Source organism: Hippocampus bargibanti, linkage group LG16 (assembly GCF_051943395.1).
Source record: "Hippocampus bargibanti isolate YZ-2025 linkage group LG16, ASM5194339v1, whole genome shotgun sequence".
Taxonomy (NCBI): Eukaryota; Metazoa; Chordata; class Actinopteri; order Syngnathiformes; family Syngnathidae; genus Hippocampus; species Hippocampus bargibanti.
Window position 1 is genome coordinate 5,740,713 of NC_142749.1, and position 20,506 is coordinate 5,761,218.

General features: G+C 40.6%; 1 protein-coding gene across 2 annotated transcripts in view; it reads right to left on the reverse strand.

Moving 5' to 3' along the window:
* Nucleotides 1–482: 482 nt before the first annotated feature.
* The window catches only part of spns2 (SPNS lysolipid transporter 2, sphingosine-1-phosphate), a 72,403-nt gene continuing 52,379 nt past the window's right edge, over nucleotides 483–20,506 (reverse strand). Inside the window, exons 7-13 of one of the 2 annotated variants that reach the window (XM_089017342.1) lie at nucleotides 19,145–19,306; nucleotides 18,847–19,036; nucleotides 16,693–16,758; nucleotides 14,932–15,030; nucleotides 11,530–11,693; nucleotides 6,934–6,970; nucleotides 483–3,144 (exon numbers count right to left, since the gene is read on the reverse strand). In XM_089017342.1, the coding sequence (XP_088873468.1) occupies nucleotides 3,127–3,144; nucleotides 6,934–6,970; nucleotides 11,530–11,693; nucleotides 14,932–15,030; nucleotides 16,693–16,758; nucleotides 18,847–19,036; nucleotides 19,145–19,306 (736 nt within the window). In that variant the 3' untranslated portion in view covers nucleotides 483–3,126. Of the gene's footprint in view, nucleotides 3,145–6,923; nucleotides 6,971–11,529; nucleotides 11,694–14,931; nucleotides 15,031–16,692; nucleotides 16,759–18,846; nucleotides 19,037–19,144; nucleotides 19,307–20,506 lie in introns of both variants that reach the window. The other variant, XM_089017343.1, reaches the window with a different exon arrangement.

The window sequence follows — 20,506 nt, forward strand, 5'->3', positions numbered from 1 at the left end:
GAGATATGACATACTTCAGGATTCTTGTGAAATCACCTCAATTTGGCAAATCAAATTCATGTCATATTTGATGTGAGCATGAAATGACCTCTTGGGATAGAGGCTGGGATATGGAGGCTCTGCTATTGTTGAAAGAAATCCCTGAAGATTAATGTGCAAAAAATGAAAAATCATGTAGCTATTCCTTCTGTGTGTAAAATGTGTGAGATAAACTGACAAGTTGAGCCTATGTGAAATATATGGAAATACAAAAGGAAGAGCAAGCAGGTATCTCGAAACCTAACCACATGAAATAAAGTGTGATTTACACAACCCCAAGAATTCCCTTTATAGATTCTTCATCATTATGATAAACAAATAAATACATTGCATTCAAGCCATCACTTTACAATATATTACGATTGCGGCATGTGTACACACACACACACACACACACACACACATATATATATATATATATATATATATATATATATATATATATATATATATATATAATTCGATAGAACATTTGGTAATAATAAAAATTAATTTCAGGAAGGTAAGAAGCTTTCTTAAGAAGATGCATGCATATAAATGCATCAGGTTGGACACAATAACATTCAGTGAGCTCCGCAGAGAGAAGCTAAAGCTAATCATCCGTCATCAAGGACGCAGCCCACACACGCGCACACACACGCACACGCACGCACACACACACACACACACACACACACACACACACACACACACACATCGTTATGAGCTTACATCAGTGTTACAAGGACTCTGGCAACAACGCCGCTGCTTTTTATCCACCGAGGTCAACACATTCTCATCATGTATATATATTCTTGCAAGCCTGAAAAGTGCCCCCTCCCACACCACCACACCCCCTTCTCTCCTTTTTCATGCACCTGTTTCAAAACTTGGACTCTTATTAGTGGCTTTCAGGTTTCCCCCCTCCCAGAAAAAGCATCCACAAATTACTGCCAAATAAAACATACTGTTTTTTCCGATGTGTAAGGCATGCCTAAAAGCTTTGATTTTCTCCAAAAGATGACTCTACGCCTTTTATGCAGGTGCGCCTTATATGTGAAGTAATATTGAGCCACAACAGGTCTCGCAACTACTATCAGCAGCCACTGACTCTAATTCCCCCTGTAGAAGAAGTGCGCGCAGTGCATGCTGGGATATATAAAACAAGATCATATCAATACTCTCTTAAAATTACTTTGCTTAGTGGATTTTTTCAATCAATCAATTTTGCCATAATTTAAATCTTTGCCACAATGATTACAATTGGAAAATGTGCCATTTTTTGCTTGTTAATATATTCAGTGTCTACTAGAAAAAGTACTGTGTAACCCCAGCCTCTACTGTAGCACCGTATAATGTGGTGTGCCTGATATTTGGAAAACATATATGTCTATATTATATTTGTAAACCGTTTGTCATTCATTGAAGGTGCACCTTATACTCTGGTGCGCCTTATATATGGAAACGGTTATTTGGGGTGCCTTATATGTACTCCGGTGCGGCTTGTACACCGGAAAATCCGGTAATTTGAACTATCTTTTTGGAGATTTCACACTCAAACTAAAGTTTTTTTCCCTAGTGGTTGAAGTTTAAAAATGTGATAGTGATCCTCCCTTTATCTGTTTCCTTTTCCTGTCTGGGATTGAGATTTCCTTCAGCAAAAGCCTGCAGCTCATGCCAAATATTCTTTTCTGGTCAAGGCATGAGATCACTAAAATATAGACAGGGGGTGGATGTGATTCTATCCAGTCTGAACTTTTGTCTTTAAAAATACCGTCTGTGAGGGTATTTTGTCCAGAAATTCTAAACCAAACATCAGAGAGTGAGAAAGCAAGCTCACTGATAAGGCAGGGTGGATAAAAAGCTTACACACACGCTCGCACAAACGCACATGCACACGCAAACACATACAAATATTGCTTCCCATGTACATTAAAACCCTTTATACATAAGCGACTCACAACAATAAGGTGTTTTTTGGGGGAGGGAGGCATATGTACATCGCATAAATTATAAAATATATAATCCAGTGTTTTTTTTCTTCCTTTTTTTAAACCACCTTGATTGTATCATTTTGATTCCTTTGAGACAATCACAGGAAGTTACCTCCGACTATTCAAACAGACCTCACATAGAAATTAACATCCAAAATAAAGGTTGTGAAAAATAATTTGCAGAACATTCTCCCATCCCATTCATACTTTCTGGCACACACACTGATTTAAGTGCTCCGAGATCAAAAAGGATACGCATCTGAGGCTTGTCGGAAACAGCTGGTTTGCTCTGTGGACAGGAGCGCTTTAAAGCTGATTCACTGTGACCTCATGTGAAGTAACACATTTTGGCTCTCGGATGATGACTATGTTTACAAACACACTGCACTGCGTGGCCTTGCTTGTAAATGTGATCATGGCGGCCGGTAAACGCCTTTTGTCCCAAGATGATGTGAAGGGATGCACACTTTATACCGCAGCGTTTTTGAAGTTTGCAGCTTTGGTCTTTTATACAGGCTTTCAACGGTGAAATCCATGCGTGTGGTGGGGAATGAGAGGTGCTGGAGGTTGCGTTAGATTTCCATTTGAGGGACCGAATGGTGCATGTAAACCATAGCGGGTGGTGATGTCATGAGGGTGGTCAGTGCAAAGTCTGAAGGAATGTAATGACGCGATGGCACTTGGTGCAGATTTGACAGCCAACTGACGGACAAGTAGACAGACAGACAGACAGGCAAAGACAGACAGATAGAGCAGGTTCATGGTCAGCATTCAGTAGTATGGCATCAGGGGGATGTCACGGAGGTCAATTCCTCCCTGTCAGAGTGAAAGTTCAGCAGATCCTCAGAGACTGAGGTGAGGTGGACACCAGCTGTCAGGTTGGCAGGCTTTGGCACGCCGCCGTGCACCATCTCACCCGCTTGTGATTTCCGAGGTGTCACCGAGGAGAGGCAAGACGCTCCCTAGCGCTCAAGCAAGAGGCATTTCCGCGTGGCACGTTAAGACGAAGAGCAGCAAGGAAGGACGTCGACCTTCGGGAACGAGGGCACGGGTGTGGCTTGGAAATCAGCGGCTCTTGAATTTTATCCCTGCGTTGTCATCCCGGGTTGCTGTTTTATCGCTGCCTTGTCACCTGGAAGGATGAGAGAAGACCGATTGCGTGGTTAGTACGTGTCCTCGCCACGGGTATGTAATTAATGTTGAGGTCCAAAGCGCTTAGGCCATCTGTTCGGACCTTCACGTTAGAGCTAACGCCAGACTGTGACCTAAATATTTTCCCCTGCATCCAACATTTCATGACCCTAACACCCAAACAAGCAAAAAACAATAACATGCTGTGCACACAGATTTTAACATCAAACGTACTTTATGATAAAAACTGTTAAAAATTGTAATCCTAAAGTTTACATGATAATTAATAAATCACTCATTCAAAAATAGCATGCCATTTCCGCCAAGCACATTTTATTTTTGTCTTTTAATATGACGTCATAAAAAACAACAACAAATAAACAAACAAACAAATAAATAAATAAATATACAAATAAATAAGTGGCAAAACACCAAAATAAAAATAAATAAATAAATAAATGAACAAACTAATAAATAAATCAATAAATGAATTAATTCCCGAACAAACTAATAAATAAATAAATAAATAAATAAGTAGACAGACAAACACCCAAATAAATAAGCACAAAATAGACAAACAAAAGAAAAAGAAACAAACATGCAGATAAATAAACACATAGATAAATATAAATAAATGAATAAATAACCCAAATAAACATATACATAAATAAATTCACAAACTAATAAATTCATACATACATAAAGAAATAAGTAAACAGACAAAGACCCAAATAAATAAGCGCCAAATATATCAATAAACAAACAAATAAATATATACACACAGATATACACATAGATAAATATAAAGAAATAAACACATAAACAAATGAATGAATGAACAAATAAATAAATGAACAAATAAACATACAATTACATCTGTCCATCCGTCCATACGTCCATACTTCCATATGTACATACATACATACATACTGTACATATTGTACATTCTGTACATACGTACATACTGTACATAAAAAAGAGAAAAGGACGATAACCGCATTAGCTTTTTCAAGGTGCCATTTCTATAATGTGATCAGAATGGATGAGAAAAAAAGGTGGCTTGGCTGGCTGTTGATACCGGTCTGTCATCTGTGGCCTGCTTGCCACCGTACACAAACGACAACTACTGCTACAATGGGATCAATGCCCGGGAGCTTGGCACAATTCCATTCTTGTAAATATTGTACTGATCGTAGACGTGATTTTTAGGACTTGGCCAATGGTTGGGCTTATGTCTATCAAGATACCAAGGTTAATCAGCACACACAAAAAGATGCTAGGTTGTTTTTCAAACGGAATTAAGTAGATTTTATATATAATAGTTTCATCCACCTAGCTGAATCCGCTCGCCTTATTGGACATTTTATGTCGTGAATTTAAGTTTTTTATTATTTCATTTATTCTTTGAAAACACCAATGATGTCAGTGAGTTAACATGACTGGTGTTGGATTACCCAGCATTTACTTGGTTGCTTTCAGACACAGCACTGGGTTTGCTATTACACTCAATCTGGGTTACTTTTAGCTCAGAGCGTATAGTTGGATGATGGAGGAGTAGAACTTTAAATGACAACAAAGTGAGAACATTAGGGATACATAGAAACATGTGAAGAACTATATTAAATCCCATTGTGGCTAGAAATAGATCAAACGATTCCAGGTTGGACCCCACATAGCTGCACTCTTCCTGAGCTAATGGTAGCTGGCGAGGGAATAAAGTCCAATCAAGTTGATGGAGTACTTTGGGACTGACAGGATGCAGATCATGATTAAAGCGGTTTCTGGCTTCACACTTGGACACGAGCGGAAGTGTCTGGTAAAGGAGGTCAAATATTTCATCACCAGCACAGTGTGTGACACAAGGTGTATTCCTCTCGAATGCTGACATGTATTACAAAGAATTTCTACTCAATGAATGTGTGAGGGACCACCGCTGTATACATTTATACAGCGGTTTATACAGCGGTGGTCCCTAATGACAGTTTTGCTTCAAGATGTGATTCCCTTCACAAACTGCGCAGTTCCGGCAAAAATTAATGTGAGGTTCTGTCGCTGTCAAGATCTCACGCTGACTAGCTTGAGAGTCATGAGCGTGAGGGTATCCTGCAGTGCGTAAGCCGAGTCCACCCGCAAAGGATGTTAATTGCCACTCAGCGTAAAACTTTGGATTAGATGGAAACGGTCAATCATAGTTTAACAGTTCGGAAGAGTATTTCTTCACTTCGTTGTCATTCGTCAGCAAAAAATATGACTCCTGTCGCTTAGTAGTAGGAGATGAAATGACGACTGATTATTTTCCTCAAATCGTCAAAAATGAAGATGCTCAAGAGGCAGCCACGAATGGCGAGCAATCCGAGGAAGAGGAAGAAGAAAACAACAAAACCAGTCATGAAAAATAAGTCAAAGAATAAAACCCAGATTAAAGAGGAAATTGTTACACCAGTCGATGAGAACATAACAAAGAAATATAAGAAAGAAAAAAGGCTGATCATGACACGATGGTGGCAAAGAAAGCCAAGATAGAAACAAAAATGAAGGTCATGACACGAATGGTCTGGTCTCTTGACAGTAGGTACACACACATATATATATATACAGTAAAGTCTCGTTATATCGATATTCAAGGGAGTCCGAAAAAATATCGATATAACCGGGACTATCGATATATCCGACCCTGTTTGCATGTAATTTTCTCAGTGCGTGCATAGAAATAGTATCGATATATCCGATATCGATATAACGAGACTTTAGGTATATATATATATATATATATATATATATATATAGTAAAGTCTTGTTATATCGATATCGGTTATATCGATAGTACTGCTTATTACGATACTTTTTCTATGAACGCAAGGAGAGAATTTACATGGCGCAGGATCGGATATATCGATAGTCCGGTTATATCGATATTTTTATATATATATAGGGCCAAAACTACCAAAAAATTTTAGTTTGCTGACGAAGCCTCTTGGATGAGAAGCGAAACGTCAGACACCTTCAAAGAAGTACAGATGACAGCTGAAGACACCTTTTCATCAATGGACCACTCCTGTACGACTGAGAGCTTACACAGACATATTGTCTAGAGGTCAAATAATCATCGATGCGACAAAAGGAGTCTTTGAACATTTAGCTGTACACGATAACCTTTAAATTTTAATTTACATTTTTGCCGCAATCGGTGAGTCACGAAGTTATTCTGGTAACACTGTACTGACCTGGCTACTACATTTGCTTCTCATTGTTCTACTGTGCTGACTTGGCTGTATCATTGCCCTGTCTTGTTTTTTTCTCTTTCCCCTCTATTTAGTTAAAAATTAGAGAACTTGGGCAACGTGTGAACATCTGATTAAAAAAAAGCCTAGGGACTGTAGTAGGCTGCTAGCAAGGGTCCTGATAAGATATTCACCGGTGGGTCAAAGAACCACGCCAGGATTCTTAGATACTCTGTCAGCACAATGCTACTGTAAGCAATCACTCGTGTGTATTTAAAGTCTGTATAACCTCACAAGTGTGCTGCTTCAAGCGAGACGCACTTTGGTGTTTATCCATCTAATCATCCATTTTCTACACTGCTTATCCTTTTCCGGGTCACGAGGAGCTCGAGCCTCACCCAGTTGCAGACAATGCCCAGGACTTGTTGACGGTTAATCAAATAGTCGATACAAAAAGACAAATATTTCACCCTCAGAATGTCACTGAGTGTGAATTGAAGCGATGTTACATGCAAATAAACCAAAATATTATCAGTGGTGTTGACATTAAAAAAATTACCTTGTCATACCTTGACCGAAGTGGACGGTCGTGAGAGTTGGCTCAACCTGATGAGAGAAAGAAGACATTCATGAATTTTAAATACCCGAAAATAGTTTTGGGTAGTGACCCTTTCATGCACCTTGTAACCTGATCACATCATAAGCAGTCCACTTTAGTGTTTCAAAAAGGGTTAAAGCCCATGAAAGATGGTGTATTTAAAATAAGTCAAACAAATTCGCACTGCAAGCATCAACATAAGCACATATCCGAAAGTGGCTTCGTTTGTCTTTCCCCACCCAATGAAATGCGCTGTTTTTGACCCGTTCAGGCCAAAGTGGTCATTTTTTTCCCTGACATGCGTGAATGAGTCAAAACAGGGTGGCCATGGCAGTAAAAAAATAATAAAATTAAAATAGGCCATCACTGGAGTCCCAAAACAGGCAGTAGTCACACATCATAGTGAGTGGAAGAAAAAAAATGGCTGTAAATTTCCCAGTATGGTTTACGGCGGTTGTGACATTCACTATTTACAATGGACCATTGCAAATATACCATTTTGCTTTTGGTCGCATAGAACAGTTATTCATCCTATGTGGGTGAGTCATATAGAAAGCCTCGCCATTTATATCCAACAACACCACAGAAGAGCTCTTAATTAGATGAAGTGGTGTTCCCGTGGCAATCACAATGACACGTCTCTTCTAATTACAAGCTACAGTACCATCAAATTAGCTCAAATATAAAATCTAATTCGGAAATATTGCTGCATTTGGTCTTAAAACGGTTGCAGTGTCCCTATCCCCCAAAATGGATGTTGGCAACGAGTCAACACTGGCAAAGCAGATGAGATCTATTCACACATGGGTAAATGTAGATCTAGCAAGTGTATATGTGGGTGGGGAGGGGTCCGAGGGGGTGGCACAATGAACTATTTATGGAAAGTGTCGCTAAAAAAAGCAAGGAGCCTAGAAATTAAAAAAAAAAGAAGCCGCTTGAACCTGGAAATAGATGCACTCCAGTGAGTATACATGCTAGTTCAGCTCGGCTGCTTTTATAAATAGCTCAAGACGGCGAAACGGTGCTCGGTAAAGTCAGCTGGAATTTATAAGAAGCTTCATAGCGTGAATGTTATCTATAAATATCCGCTGTGGAACAACCCTTGTCGTACAAAGGTGTCACCGTTCTCGTTCCGCCGAGGAGACAATGTTACATAACAGGCTGCCGCTATTGAACTTTTCCTCCATTTCAATGTCTTGTTTGAATTTGTGAAAGGGGGGCGATTATGTATTAGACTATGTGAGGTCTGTTACGGTATGTTTGCTAAGCATAAATACTTGGAGCTGGTGGACAATTAACCTGTGTGTGGTGAGGTACGTGTACACTCCCTGGCGCTTGTCTTTATTGGGGTCATTGGTGAGCTGGAGCCTGTTTGACTTTAGGTAAGAGGTGCGGGTTCACCCTGAACTGGATGCCAGCCAATTGCGGGGGAATGTATAGACCAAGGGTGTTAAAGTCATTTTTTTGCCGCGGGCAACATTGTAGTTACAGTTTCCTCTTAAAGGCCGTTATGAAATTTGGGAAGCCATTGGAATGTTTCATCCACTCCACATATTACCGTATTTTCCGGTGAAAAAGGCACACAGGAGTATAGGGCACACCACCAACGTGTGGTGTATTTTCAAAAGTTTTCCATATGTAAGGCGCACCTTGAATGAATGGAAAAAGGTTTTCCAAATATTGTAATAATAATAAAAATACATTTCATTTATAAGCGCCTTTCAAAACTCTCAAGGACACTTTACAGTCACGTAATTTTTTTGTGCGCGTGAGCAGCGGCACGTTTTCCAAATACAATATAAGGCACACCACATTATAGGGTGCTCCAGGAGAGGCAGGGGTTATGCACTACTTCTTCTACAAAAAAAGACTTTATCAACATCGCAGGGATAATACTAGTGGGCCTCAATCGGCAGTACATATGCACCTAAAAGCTAGCAACCACTCATTTGATGACAATGAGGTTAAAATCTTAGCAAAAGAACATAGATGGTTTGAAAGGGGAGTAAAAGAAACAATTTTCACAAAACAACTAAATCCTTCTTTAAACCGGTTTGGTGGGGTGAGGTTCAATTTGGATCGTTCATACAATAGCCTGCTTAGGCAACATAGGATTAGCAATTCTAATGAGGTGATACCAGATCAAATAGTGCAATCAGGCCAGACGTTAGTCAGAACGATAGGAACTATCAGTGCAGGGAGTAGTCCTCTGTTCCCCCCAACCTGAGAGCAAGGATGATTCGGGGGCTGCTAGCAGTCGTTGCGAGACCTGCTGTGGCTCAATATTCACTTCAGATACAGTATAAGGTGCATCTGCGTGTCAGGCACAGGGCCATCTTTTGAAACAAAATCAAGGCTTTTGGGTGCGCCTTATAGATCGGAAAATATGGTACATACAGAGTGCACAGCAAATTGATGAGAAACTACTTTTCAAATCTGAAGTCAAGAATAATGACTGTTATTGTGGTTTATATACGACAAATTGAAAATTTGGTTCGGACTTCAGCAAGTATCATGGAAATTGACATGCTTGATTTGCTTTCGCAGGCCAAATAAAATAATGCGGCGGGCCAGATTTGGCCCCTAGGCCTTGACTTTGACAACTGTCATAGACAAACAATGATTGACACTGATGTTTTCTATCATTCTAAACAAAAGCCAATTTGAGTTTTTAATGTATATTTTGAATAAAAATGGACTGGATCCTATCATATTTCTGTTGGATGAAGTGATAAGACAATGCTGTACTTTGATCTATTTTATCTCAACGGGATTACGGACTGGTAGTGATAATTACGGACGTAACTGCCGTTTTGAGGCTTTGTTCTGCATATGTTGGCTTTTTATTTCTAGGACCAGAGCCCACAAAAACCACATCACAGCTAACCCGTGGCCGTCATAGACTACTCTACTCTTGGTCCTCTGTAAAATTATACCTTTAACAATACACAGAGGGCATTTTAACAGCTTGGAATGGTAGCTTGACAGGAGTTTTTCAAAGTACAGTCCTTTCCACATATTCTTCCCAAACATTTCCCCTTGGTATTATTTTCCAAGCTCTTAAAATAAAAAAAAATTATATATACGTATATATATATATATATGTTTTGGTTTTTCATCTTAAGCGGAAGCAAATGACTCATTTCTCTTTGCGAGGTAGTCCAGCGTGGGAAACAACTACGAAACGGCAAAGAAGACTGCAGACAAGATGTCAGGCGTCACTCTGCCATCCTGTCTAAAAAAAAAGTCCTTCATCTTTAATAGGAAGGAAATAATTTCGGCGAGCGCAGGCAGCTGGGGAGTATGTCAATTAGATAAAACGTCAGACAAAATAAGCAGGAAAAAAATACATGAAGTCATACCTCACCCCCTTCCTTTAGCCTTTTAAGGCAATGTGCAGCCGCGTTTTCACAGTGGGGTGTTAGAAAAAGAGTGCTCTCACTATAACAGGTGCCAAAAAGGATCAAAATAAAAACAAAATAAAGATGGCTAAAACAGAAGAGTAAGCACTTGAGGCCTTTCCGCTGAATGACTCAAGGGCTTAGTTTTGATTAGGCACTGCACCACTGTTGGCTTTGTGTGGTCGCTTTTCCCTGATGGCAACGAAGTATTGATTTATTCTGATTTCTTGTCATCGTTAATCAGGCATGACCATTTTGAAAGCACATAATTTATGATTGTTATCAGGATCATGCTGGGAACAAAATTAGGCCGGGGAATCGTTGTCGAAGGGGTACGGGCAATTTAGGGGGTTGTGTGCTGAAAATTTGTCAATGGGCTGTCACCCGGCAAAACATAGCCAGCAACCACGTGTAGCCGTCACGTGTTGAAACTTAATCGTTGAAGGGTTGTGCTCATGGCCGTGATGCCCGTTAATACTCAGATTGGTCAGGAAAATCAACATACAGTAAAGTCTCGTTATATCGATATCGGATATATCGATAGTCCCGGTTATATCGATACTATTTCTATGCACGCACGGAGAAAATTACATGCAAACAGGGTCGGATATATCGATAGTCCCGGTTATATCGATATTTTTTCGGACTCCCTTGAATATCGATATAACGAGACTTTACTGTAATTTCAAGCACTTCTCGATGGCTCGAAGCTGCCCTGATTGTTCTATCCATGTTGTGGTCAAGTAGGTCTATGGTGGCCTTTCATGGTCATTGTTGTATATGTTGTAGTGTTTTGAACTCTCCGGGTAATGGAAAGTGTTCATTTTCCGTGCCGCTTTATCCTCACTCGGGTAGCGGAGTGTGTTTCAACTATTTTTCCAATATGCTCAGTAAAGCAGAACAAAAAACTCAGAAAAACACTGTTTGCATTCAAATTTCAGGCTAACCCAGTGGACCTAGTTCATTCCTCGTCGGCGATAGCCAATCATCACACACAGTCACCGTCCTAGCCGCCATTCACCCAAATGATGATGATTGGCAAAATAAAAATGAAAGGCCAATTTCCATTGGAAAAGAGATTATGAGTTATAAAATGCTCAAAGCGGATTTCAGCCCATCATAGACAAAAGTGCTCCCATTTTCCAACATTGCCAAGAGCTACTTACTGATCCTGAGCCTTCTCTCGGTCATCCAGAAAGAAAAGCGCGGTGGCCAGGAAAAACATGCCCCCCAGGACAATAATAAAGGGACAGAGCATAAGGGCGTAGCCCAGGCTGAGGAAGCGCCACAGTGACGACGTCGCGTAGCTCTGACGAAGGCTGTCGGAGATCTGCAGAGGGCAAAATGCCAAGAGAGAAAAACAAAAACAGTTTGAACAGATGCAAAATGAAATCCTCTTGGTTATACAAAGCACTTGCATGGTTACTCATGAGAATAGATTCAAATCACCCTTCTGCATGAGAGTGTAGCCACCGTATGGACAAAAGTATTGGGTCTTAGGTTCTCCCAGACCTAACCAAAATGTATGCCTTGGTGAAATTTCTTCACCCACACCAGAACAGAAAATTGCTTTCTCCAAACTGTTCCCACAGATTTGGATGTATAGAATATCCTGGTGAAATGAAAACAGATGATGTTTGTCCGTATCGTGTAATGCCATGGGAACACACATTCAAAGAATAACACTAACAGAAGAACAGGCCACAGTGTACCTCCATTCATATTTCAAACACAGTGACAAATGTGACGGAGAGGCTCGTTGCTTTAAATAGAACGGTAATTATTCAGAGGCATTCAAAGAAAGGAACAAGAGCTTCTTGTTAGAGAATGCCAGTTTCCAAGAGGTCAAAAGTTAACCCGGTTGAGGCGCATGGATTTTACAGTATTTTTACGTCAGTGTTGACAGGAGGATGGGTGTGAGTGTTCATCTTCAAGCAGCTTGCATGTGCAGATTTTCTTCACGTGTGTTTCCCGCGACAAAAAATGATTGCCCTGAGCCTATGCAGCTTGGCTAAAAATACAGAAACAGCTATTCGTCTAATTATATAGACTTTTTTTTTTTCGAAAGGAGATTGCTGATTGATTGTTCCTGGTGCTTCCCAACCGCTCTGCCGGCGGCCATGTCTCACTCACATAGAGTCTATTATGTATTTTTCCAGGGATTCGGCTGTGTATATGTACATGACGACATAGGCGAGAGAATAAGAGACGTTACCTTGGAAGTGGTCGTTAAGTGATATATTGGTCGAATTTTATGAAGGTGTTCCGACCCATTAGAGGCTGTTACCTCATAATAAGAAATCCCAAAAAAGAAACTTTGTAGCTTTCACAAATGTTACTCAATGACGGGATCAGCTCCAGGCCGCATAGGGCGGTTGTATACCGTATCTGCTTGCGCTCTGTCAGCGTCACGATGACTCCATTGCACTTGTGTGCGAAACCTCAGTTTAGGAACTGAGGCAGTGAGTAATGACGCACTTGGAACATTCTGGCTCTTGTTGGTCAGTGGTGTGAAAGATTTGCAACTTTCACTGCCGCAGCCAGATGGAAAATGTTGGGTGCTTTGGGTTGAGAATTGTCAAATAACCAAATGTAGTTGGATTACAACAAAAAAATGTACATTGTTTTTAAAAATGTTGAGAATAGAAAATACATCGTTTTTAGTACATCTGCTGGTTTGCAGCAAATGGAGCCATTTATTTACAAAAAAAGATTATTACAGCCTACTCATCAAAATATAATATACAGTAAAGTCTCGTTATATCGATATTCAAGGGAGTCCGAAAAAATATCGATATAACCGGGACTATCGATATATCCGACCCTGTTTGCATGTAATTTTCTCCGTGCGTGCATAGAAATAGTATCGACATAACCGGGACTATCGATATATCCGATATCGATATAAAGAGACTTTACTGTACTTTATTGCACAAAAGCAATTTAAATCCATTTGAATCCCTCCATTCATTATTGATCCATTTTATCTGGTGTTTGTCCACCTTCGTGTAAACTAACGTTAAGCAAGGGTCGAGGTACACCCTGCTTTCAGATTGGATGTTATTCTTCCATACATCCGTCATTAGAGTCGCGGCGGGTGCTGGAGACTATCCCAGCCGTCTTCGGGCACCAGGTGGGGGACACCCTGAATTGTTTGCCAGCCAATCGCAGGGCACATCGAGACAAACAACCATTCACTATCACACTCATATCTAGGGACAATTTAGAGTGTTCAATCAGCCTGCCATGCATGTTTTTGGAACGTGTGAGGAAACCAGAGGACCTGGAGAAAACCTACTCGGCGCTTCATTCTTTAATTTAAAATGCCATGGAAACAATGTATAGTATGTGCAATTAAAGCACATTCTCTTAATGAGTGTTGAAATAATTGTTCTTTACGTTTTAAGGGCCCAGAAAATGGTTAGCTTCTGATAAAAAAAATGTGCTACCTGACTTGAAATACATTTTCAGGTATTTATGCAGCACAAAATGGCTAGCGCTGCCACTTCCCATTCTGGGCTTGTATCTTGGCTCTGGTATTTTGAAGGCTCATTTCCTCATTGTCCATGTACTTGTCTGAAGCACCAAAAAATGCATCTGAGGTGCGTTTAAAAGTCAAAGTCAAAGTCAGCTTTATTGTCAAAACTCTTAAGTTGCCGACAGATTTGAATATGAACAGCTGTTAGCCATTTGAATGAATGCAATTTTGTGCTCATGATACGCAATACAGGAAAGGCATGAAAAGTAAAAAAAAAAAGAAAAAATCATGCAGATTCCGAAGTAGGCCGAAAGATGTGAGCAGGGTTTTTTTCTTTCATTACCCAATGAAATGCTATTTTTCTTTGATTCTAAATTGAGCATTTAAACGACTTTTTGTATTTTGAAAAGCGTATCAACCACAGGAGATTCCTTCATTCTTGTTTGCTCAGCATTTTAAAAAAAGACGGGGGAGCGCTTCAGAACGGTTCGACAGCTGTAGCAAAGTCTAATTCAAGAATCAAAGACTTCTTGCCCAAAGCCCCTGTGAGCATTCCGTACAATTACACAATATGCAATGTACATCTGTCAGGAAGTTATTCCTCCGATAAACAAAGTGGACTCCGATATCCTTGATGTCACAGACAACGTAAGGAATGACTCATGTTTTTGTGTTTAGTCGTTTAGTCATGGAAATAATTCACTGTTCTTCCTGTGTACCTTGATGGAGTTTCACGTCAACTTGAGTTCATCTCATATTTGGAATGACAAGAATGCTTGTTGACCAAATGAGGTGGCTCCTGTATTACACTCCACTGACCGCAAAACACATGTTTCATTCTTGTCCACCTGAACGCTGTTCTGTGTGTGAATGTGTGTGTGTGAAGGAGCCACCGGGTGTGACAGTTAGAATAACTCTCTGGACTCTCGTCTTCTGGAACATTTCCTTGGAAAACCAAAACACCAATGAAACAATGACGACTCAGAGCTGACAGGAGCAAAGCTCACGTTGTGTCCTTTTACACATTCCAGCTCACATCCACACCCTCATGCGAAGCTCAACTTTTAATTTCACTGTGGTAGAGTCTTACCAGGCCTATTAGGTATGGACTTCCTGCATCACCGAGTAGGTGAGAGGTGAAGCTTTGGAACGCCACCGCCGTTGCTCTTCGAGTTGGAATAACCACAAACTGCATAGAGGAAAGGGGGGCAATGAGCAACGTGAACGACTGTGTCAGGTGATTAGCTAAAATGTCGATTGCACATGTAGCCGTGAATCACAAACCGATGAGGCGACACACCCCGAATACGTGAGTTTCAATCACTTGCTATCAAGACTCAATAAAAGAAAAATGCTTTGGTCAATTATTTGATTGTGTCGGCTAAGGTTTTTATCTGCACACAGTCATGAGCAGTGTTATTTTTTAGGTGGCATTTGGCTTGTCATGTTTTGTTATGTTGTGGTTCATATTTTGTCCCGCCCTTTTTTTTTCTTCTCCCCACTTGTGCTCGTCAACCGAGTCCTTGATGTTTTCCAATCAACACCCTCAGCCACATGTCTTGCCCAGTTGCTCCTCATTGTCTCGTTACATTTCTGGTATTTTAGTACTGTACCTTGGTTTGGCTCTGTCTACAAGTCATTGTGTTTGTTGATTCTGTTGCTGTCAGTCCTGTTTTTACACTATGTCATGTATTGATTCCATGGTGTGGTTCATTAGTGCCTGGTTTTGCGTTGTTACTTTGAATGTCATTTTTGAGCTTTTGTTCATTGAGTTTTCCTTCCGGTACCTTATTTGCCTTTTTGGTCTTTTGAAATAATCTATTTTTTGAGATCACTCTGATCTTACTGACCGTATTTTCCGGTGTATTAGGCACATCCAAAAGCCTTGATTTTCTTCAAAAGATGACCCTGCACCTTACACACTGGCCTTGTACGTGAAGTAATATTGAGCCACAACCGGTCTTGCAAATACTGTTAGCAGCCACGACTCAATTTCCCCCTGGAGAACAAGTACTGTGTAAGCCCAGCCCCCACTGTAGCGCCTTATAATGAGGAGGGAGGAGTTTTAGATATTTACAGTAAAGTCTCGTTATATCGATATTTGTTTTTGTTTTTTTAATTAATTTAAGGTGTGCCTGATAGTACGGTGCGCCTTATATATGGAAAACGTTTGAAAATACACCATTCATTGGGGGGGGGGGGGTGCCTTATACACCGGTGCACCTTATACACTGGAAAATACCGTACTTGAAATGTGTGTTCCGAACTAACTATTTAAAAAAAAAATTTCTGTTGACTGAGCAATGTGCGTTAATTGTCAATCGCACAATATTTTTTGAAAAGTCACAATAATAAAACGAAAACGTGGCAAGAGTATTTGTGTTGTTTGCATTATGCCTCCACTTATGTGACAGAATGTTGCAGTACAGTTGACACATTTATCGTAATGCTGAGAGTTCAATTCTGGAAAGTTAATTCTTTCAATATTTTACTATATTGTATTTGGAAAGATATTTGTTAAAAATCCAAAAACCTGAGTATATGGCCGAAGGGATTTTGTTCCTCTGGCACATTTTGTAATGCTATCAAAAAGGCCAAATGAAAAAAATAATCACCTGGCAAAGTGATTCTAAATAATTGGAAAACATTTATGTTAAAATAAAGGTTGAGTGTGCGTTAGGACGAAAGGCCAAGCGCACGGAAAAACACATTTGAAAACAAACCCATGTTCGTGCTGACATTTCATCCGCCTTCATAACTCAAAATACAACATGGGTATTTGTAATTAAACTGGTAAAATAACAGAATTCCCGGAGACGCCAAAGACTAAGTATGGGTTTTGAGTACTCACCATTAAAATGTCTGCCGTTATGGCCCAGTTCAAGAAGAGCAGCGTCTCTCCTATGAAGATGCAAACCTAAATAGGGAGGACAACATTTAGCATTATATAGCCGCGGGGATTAAGAGCGACCAATTTCCACTGTGTGGTTTGCGAAACACATAGCCGCAAGAAGACTTGTACATCATAGCTGCTGTGTGTGGGCATGCCCTGCTATAATACAACTGCTTGGGTTGCTGTGGTTGGGAAAACATGTGATTAAGATTTGGTTCCATTGGACTCAAAAACACGAACGTCTTGAGTTTGATTCCGATGAGACAAGCCGAAAAACTGCATGGATGATAAAGATTACATGCCTTGTGTGTGCGTGTATGTGATTGTGTGTGTGCACGTTTGTGTGTGTATGTGTGTATATATATATATATACATAGATATATAATATTCCATAGTTTGGCTCTAGAGCTACTTTATGTTCCTTTGATGTGGAGCAGTAAACTTTGAATAGCCTGTTGTGGTCGTATGTACAGTAGATGAAAAGTGCGGCAGCAGCTGCAAATTCTATTTTGCCGATGTTGTTAAAAAACAACCCAATTGGGATTTGTTTGTCACAGATCTACATGGGCTTCTTTTGTGTGGCCCAGTTAAAATCCTGGCTCGTGACGTGTGTTTTCTACCGAGGAAATACCCCACGGTTCTTGCGCCAGACCTCTGGCGGTACCGCATAGCTACAGAGGCGGCCCGACAAGACTATCATGAAAGCGTGGACACTGTGACCGACGGGGAAGAAAGGCCTTTTATCCGATTATGTTGATGTTGATAATACAACAGCTGCGAGGGGTCAATCTGTCTCGACGAAGCAAATCTGACCGCTACAATCGTGTCACACGGCGTAATATCGCAATATCTGTTCAGCGCTGAGCTGCGAATCTTGAGATGATCACTTACAGTACTGCACTTGTGTGATGAATTCCTATTTTAACAAGTGGGAGGTCTGAGAATATTCTAGATTCTAATAAGAGTGGAGTCACCTGTTTTAGTTTATGATTTTTTTTTTTTTTGTCTCGGGTGAGGCAGGCAAATTAACTGCTGTCACAATGCTGCTAAGGAAAATCAAAACGTCATTCCCCTGCATTGCTTTTACTGTATTTTCCGGTGTACGAGGCACATCCAAAAGCCTTCATTCTCTTCAAAAGATGACCCCGCGCCTTATATGCAGGTGCGCCTTATACACAGGTGCGCCTTATATGCGGGTGTGCCTTATACACAGGTGCGCCTTATATGCAGGTGCACCTTACACGCAGGTGCACCTTATATGTGAAGTCATATTGAGCCACACCAGGTCAGCAGTCACCGGCTCCATTCCCCCCATAGAAGTAGTGCATAATCCAGGTTTCTATACTGTAGCACCTTATAATGTGGTGTGCCTTATATTTGGAAAACTGATATACAGTAAAGTCTCGTTATATCGATATTCAAGGGAGTCCGAAAAAATATCGATATAACCGGGACTATCGATATATCCGACCCTGTTTGCATGTAATTTTCTCCGTGCGTGCATAGAAATAGTATCGATATAACCGGGACTATCGATATATCCGATATCGATATAACGAGACTTTACTGTATATTTATATATTATATGTGGAAAACTTCATTTATTGAAGGTGTACCTTATATATGGAATAAGTTAAGGAGGCGACAATGAGGTTGAGCCAAGGTAGTAGTTGAAGGAATTCAGAGGATAGGAGACTTGTGTTGCTTGGTCAAAAGTTATTTTCGAACATTAGCGGCCTAACTGTTGAAAGTCATTTCCTGTTGGTTTGTACCCGATAAGAATAAGATGTAAGTGAGTCTAGACCTGCCAGAGTTCATTGTTTCATGGCCACAAGTTGCACCCTTTCCGACAAAGCAAAAAGTGACCACGTTCTGTATTTTGGCGTTTAAGTATGTAATGTCTTCTTAGTTGGGGTATCTGAAACTTTGGCAGGTTTCTAACCTGAAATGTATTTGATATCAATGTGAGGAGTGTTGTTATAGTGGTTCAAACAATTCCACTTGTCGTTGTCCACTCTTGATATTTCTCTTTTTGAAGGCTCTCTTCTGTCAATTGTTTCAGGGTGGAAAGACAAACAAACGTCTGGCCAGCGAGTTCCATGTGACTCTTACATAAGCTCCAATGATGTTCTTCTTTGCCACGACGAAAATAAGGCAGATGAAGATAGCCGAGCCCAACATGCTGACGGCACACACAAGGGGGTCGGCACGCTCTGTCTTCTTTCGGCATAGGCGAGTGGTGGCAGCTCCGATGAGCACACCCAACAGGCCCGTGATGCACGTGATTGCCCCGAAGACAAGACTAGATGATAGGAGAAGATGAGGCAGGGGGGTTGTAGGACGGGGTGGGCATTGCTGTCGTCTTGTTGAGACAAAGTTTGAAATGAGCAATTGGACATTTGTCTTTCACCTCTCCGTGCTGCTGCAAATCTCTTTGTTGTCGCACGGCTCTGCCGTCGCCGTCTTCTGCACCACCTGAGCCCTGGCAAGGTAGATGGGAATCCACATTCCGAAAGCGCCCGTAGCAAAGGAAACGGCAGCGGATGCTAAGGACGAGAAGACGTAGCTCCGACTGGACATGAAAAAGAACCCACAGACACATAATATTGGTTTAGTGCGGAGTTGTCAAACAAAATTATCGTCACAGGCCACATTGTTGTCTTATGAAAAGCATAAAAATCAAATCTAGTGTTATTCCGTGATACATAACTGCCACTTGACACTCATTGATTAACTCATTCACTGCCATTCTCAAATTATTCGGGAATTTAAAAGCGTGACGTGGAGCGTCGCAATTTGTTTGGGTTTTGTTTTTTCTCGCGAGAGCTTTCTGATAAAGCACTGGTCAGACCTCTGGCAATGTTTTTCCCTCCCTCGAGGGGGAAGCATTTGCCTTTTCTTACAGCCGCCCCCATTTCAAGCTCTGATAACTCCAGACCCATATAAATTATCAATTAACTATTTTTTTTCTGATGAAAGAAGAGAGTCCAAGATTTCTTACGCTGCATTAAATATTTATCTCGTCCAAAAACTTAATATCCTGCAATTTGAGTGAAAATGACAACAACTCTGGCACTGGAGTGGCTATATTTTTGTACACCGTCTGGCAGTGAATGAGTTAAATTTGACCCCTTTGGTGGTTTTTATTTTTCATGACAAAGTACCTTTGCCAAGTATCGGCCAAGCCTCCTGAAAACAAACTTTTGTTTTTTTTTTTTCAATTAAAAATATATCTGTTTATTCTAGATTGTTGTCACGCAAACAAACAGCTCCTGTGCTTAAGTGGTCATAAAATGAAAGGCGACTTTTTGGCTTGACAGTTTTATGTCGGGAGACAAAAATAACACGCTATTAAAACAGCTTTCTGAGTGACTGAATGTAGAAGATTGTGTTGGCCGACACTCACACTGTTGCTCCTCCGATCAAGATTATGGCGCCACACGTAGAATATACTTTCCAATAAACCCCCATCGCCAAGTGAACTTCATGTCGCTAAAAAGCTATTTTAAGAAATTTGCCCACTAAAGGTCATCCCATGACAAAAGCGCATACTGTCACACATCCAAAGCTGCCTTCACTCAGTCGAGCAGGCGGCGAATGAATGACAAAGACTCACTGTGTCCGCTGTTGACATTTCCACGACTCTTAATGGATTCTGCAGGTTAACCATGCAAGAATATATATTTTCATCGACAAATAAAAACACAGCACGCATCCATCAGATCCGAACCGATGTTTCTCGGAAGCAGGGGAAGAGAGGCACGATCAGGAT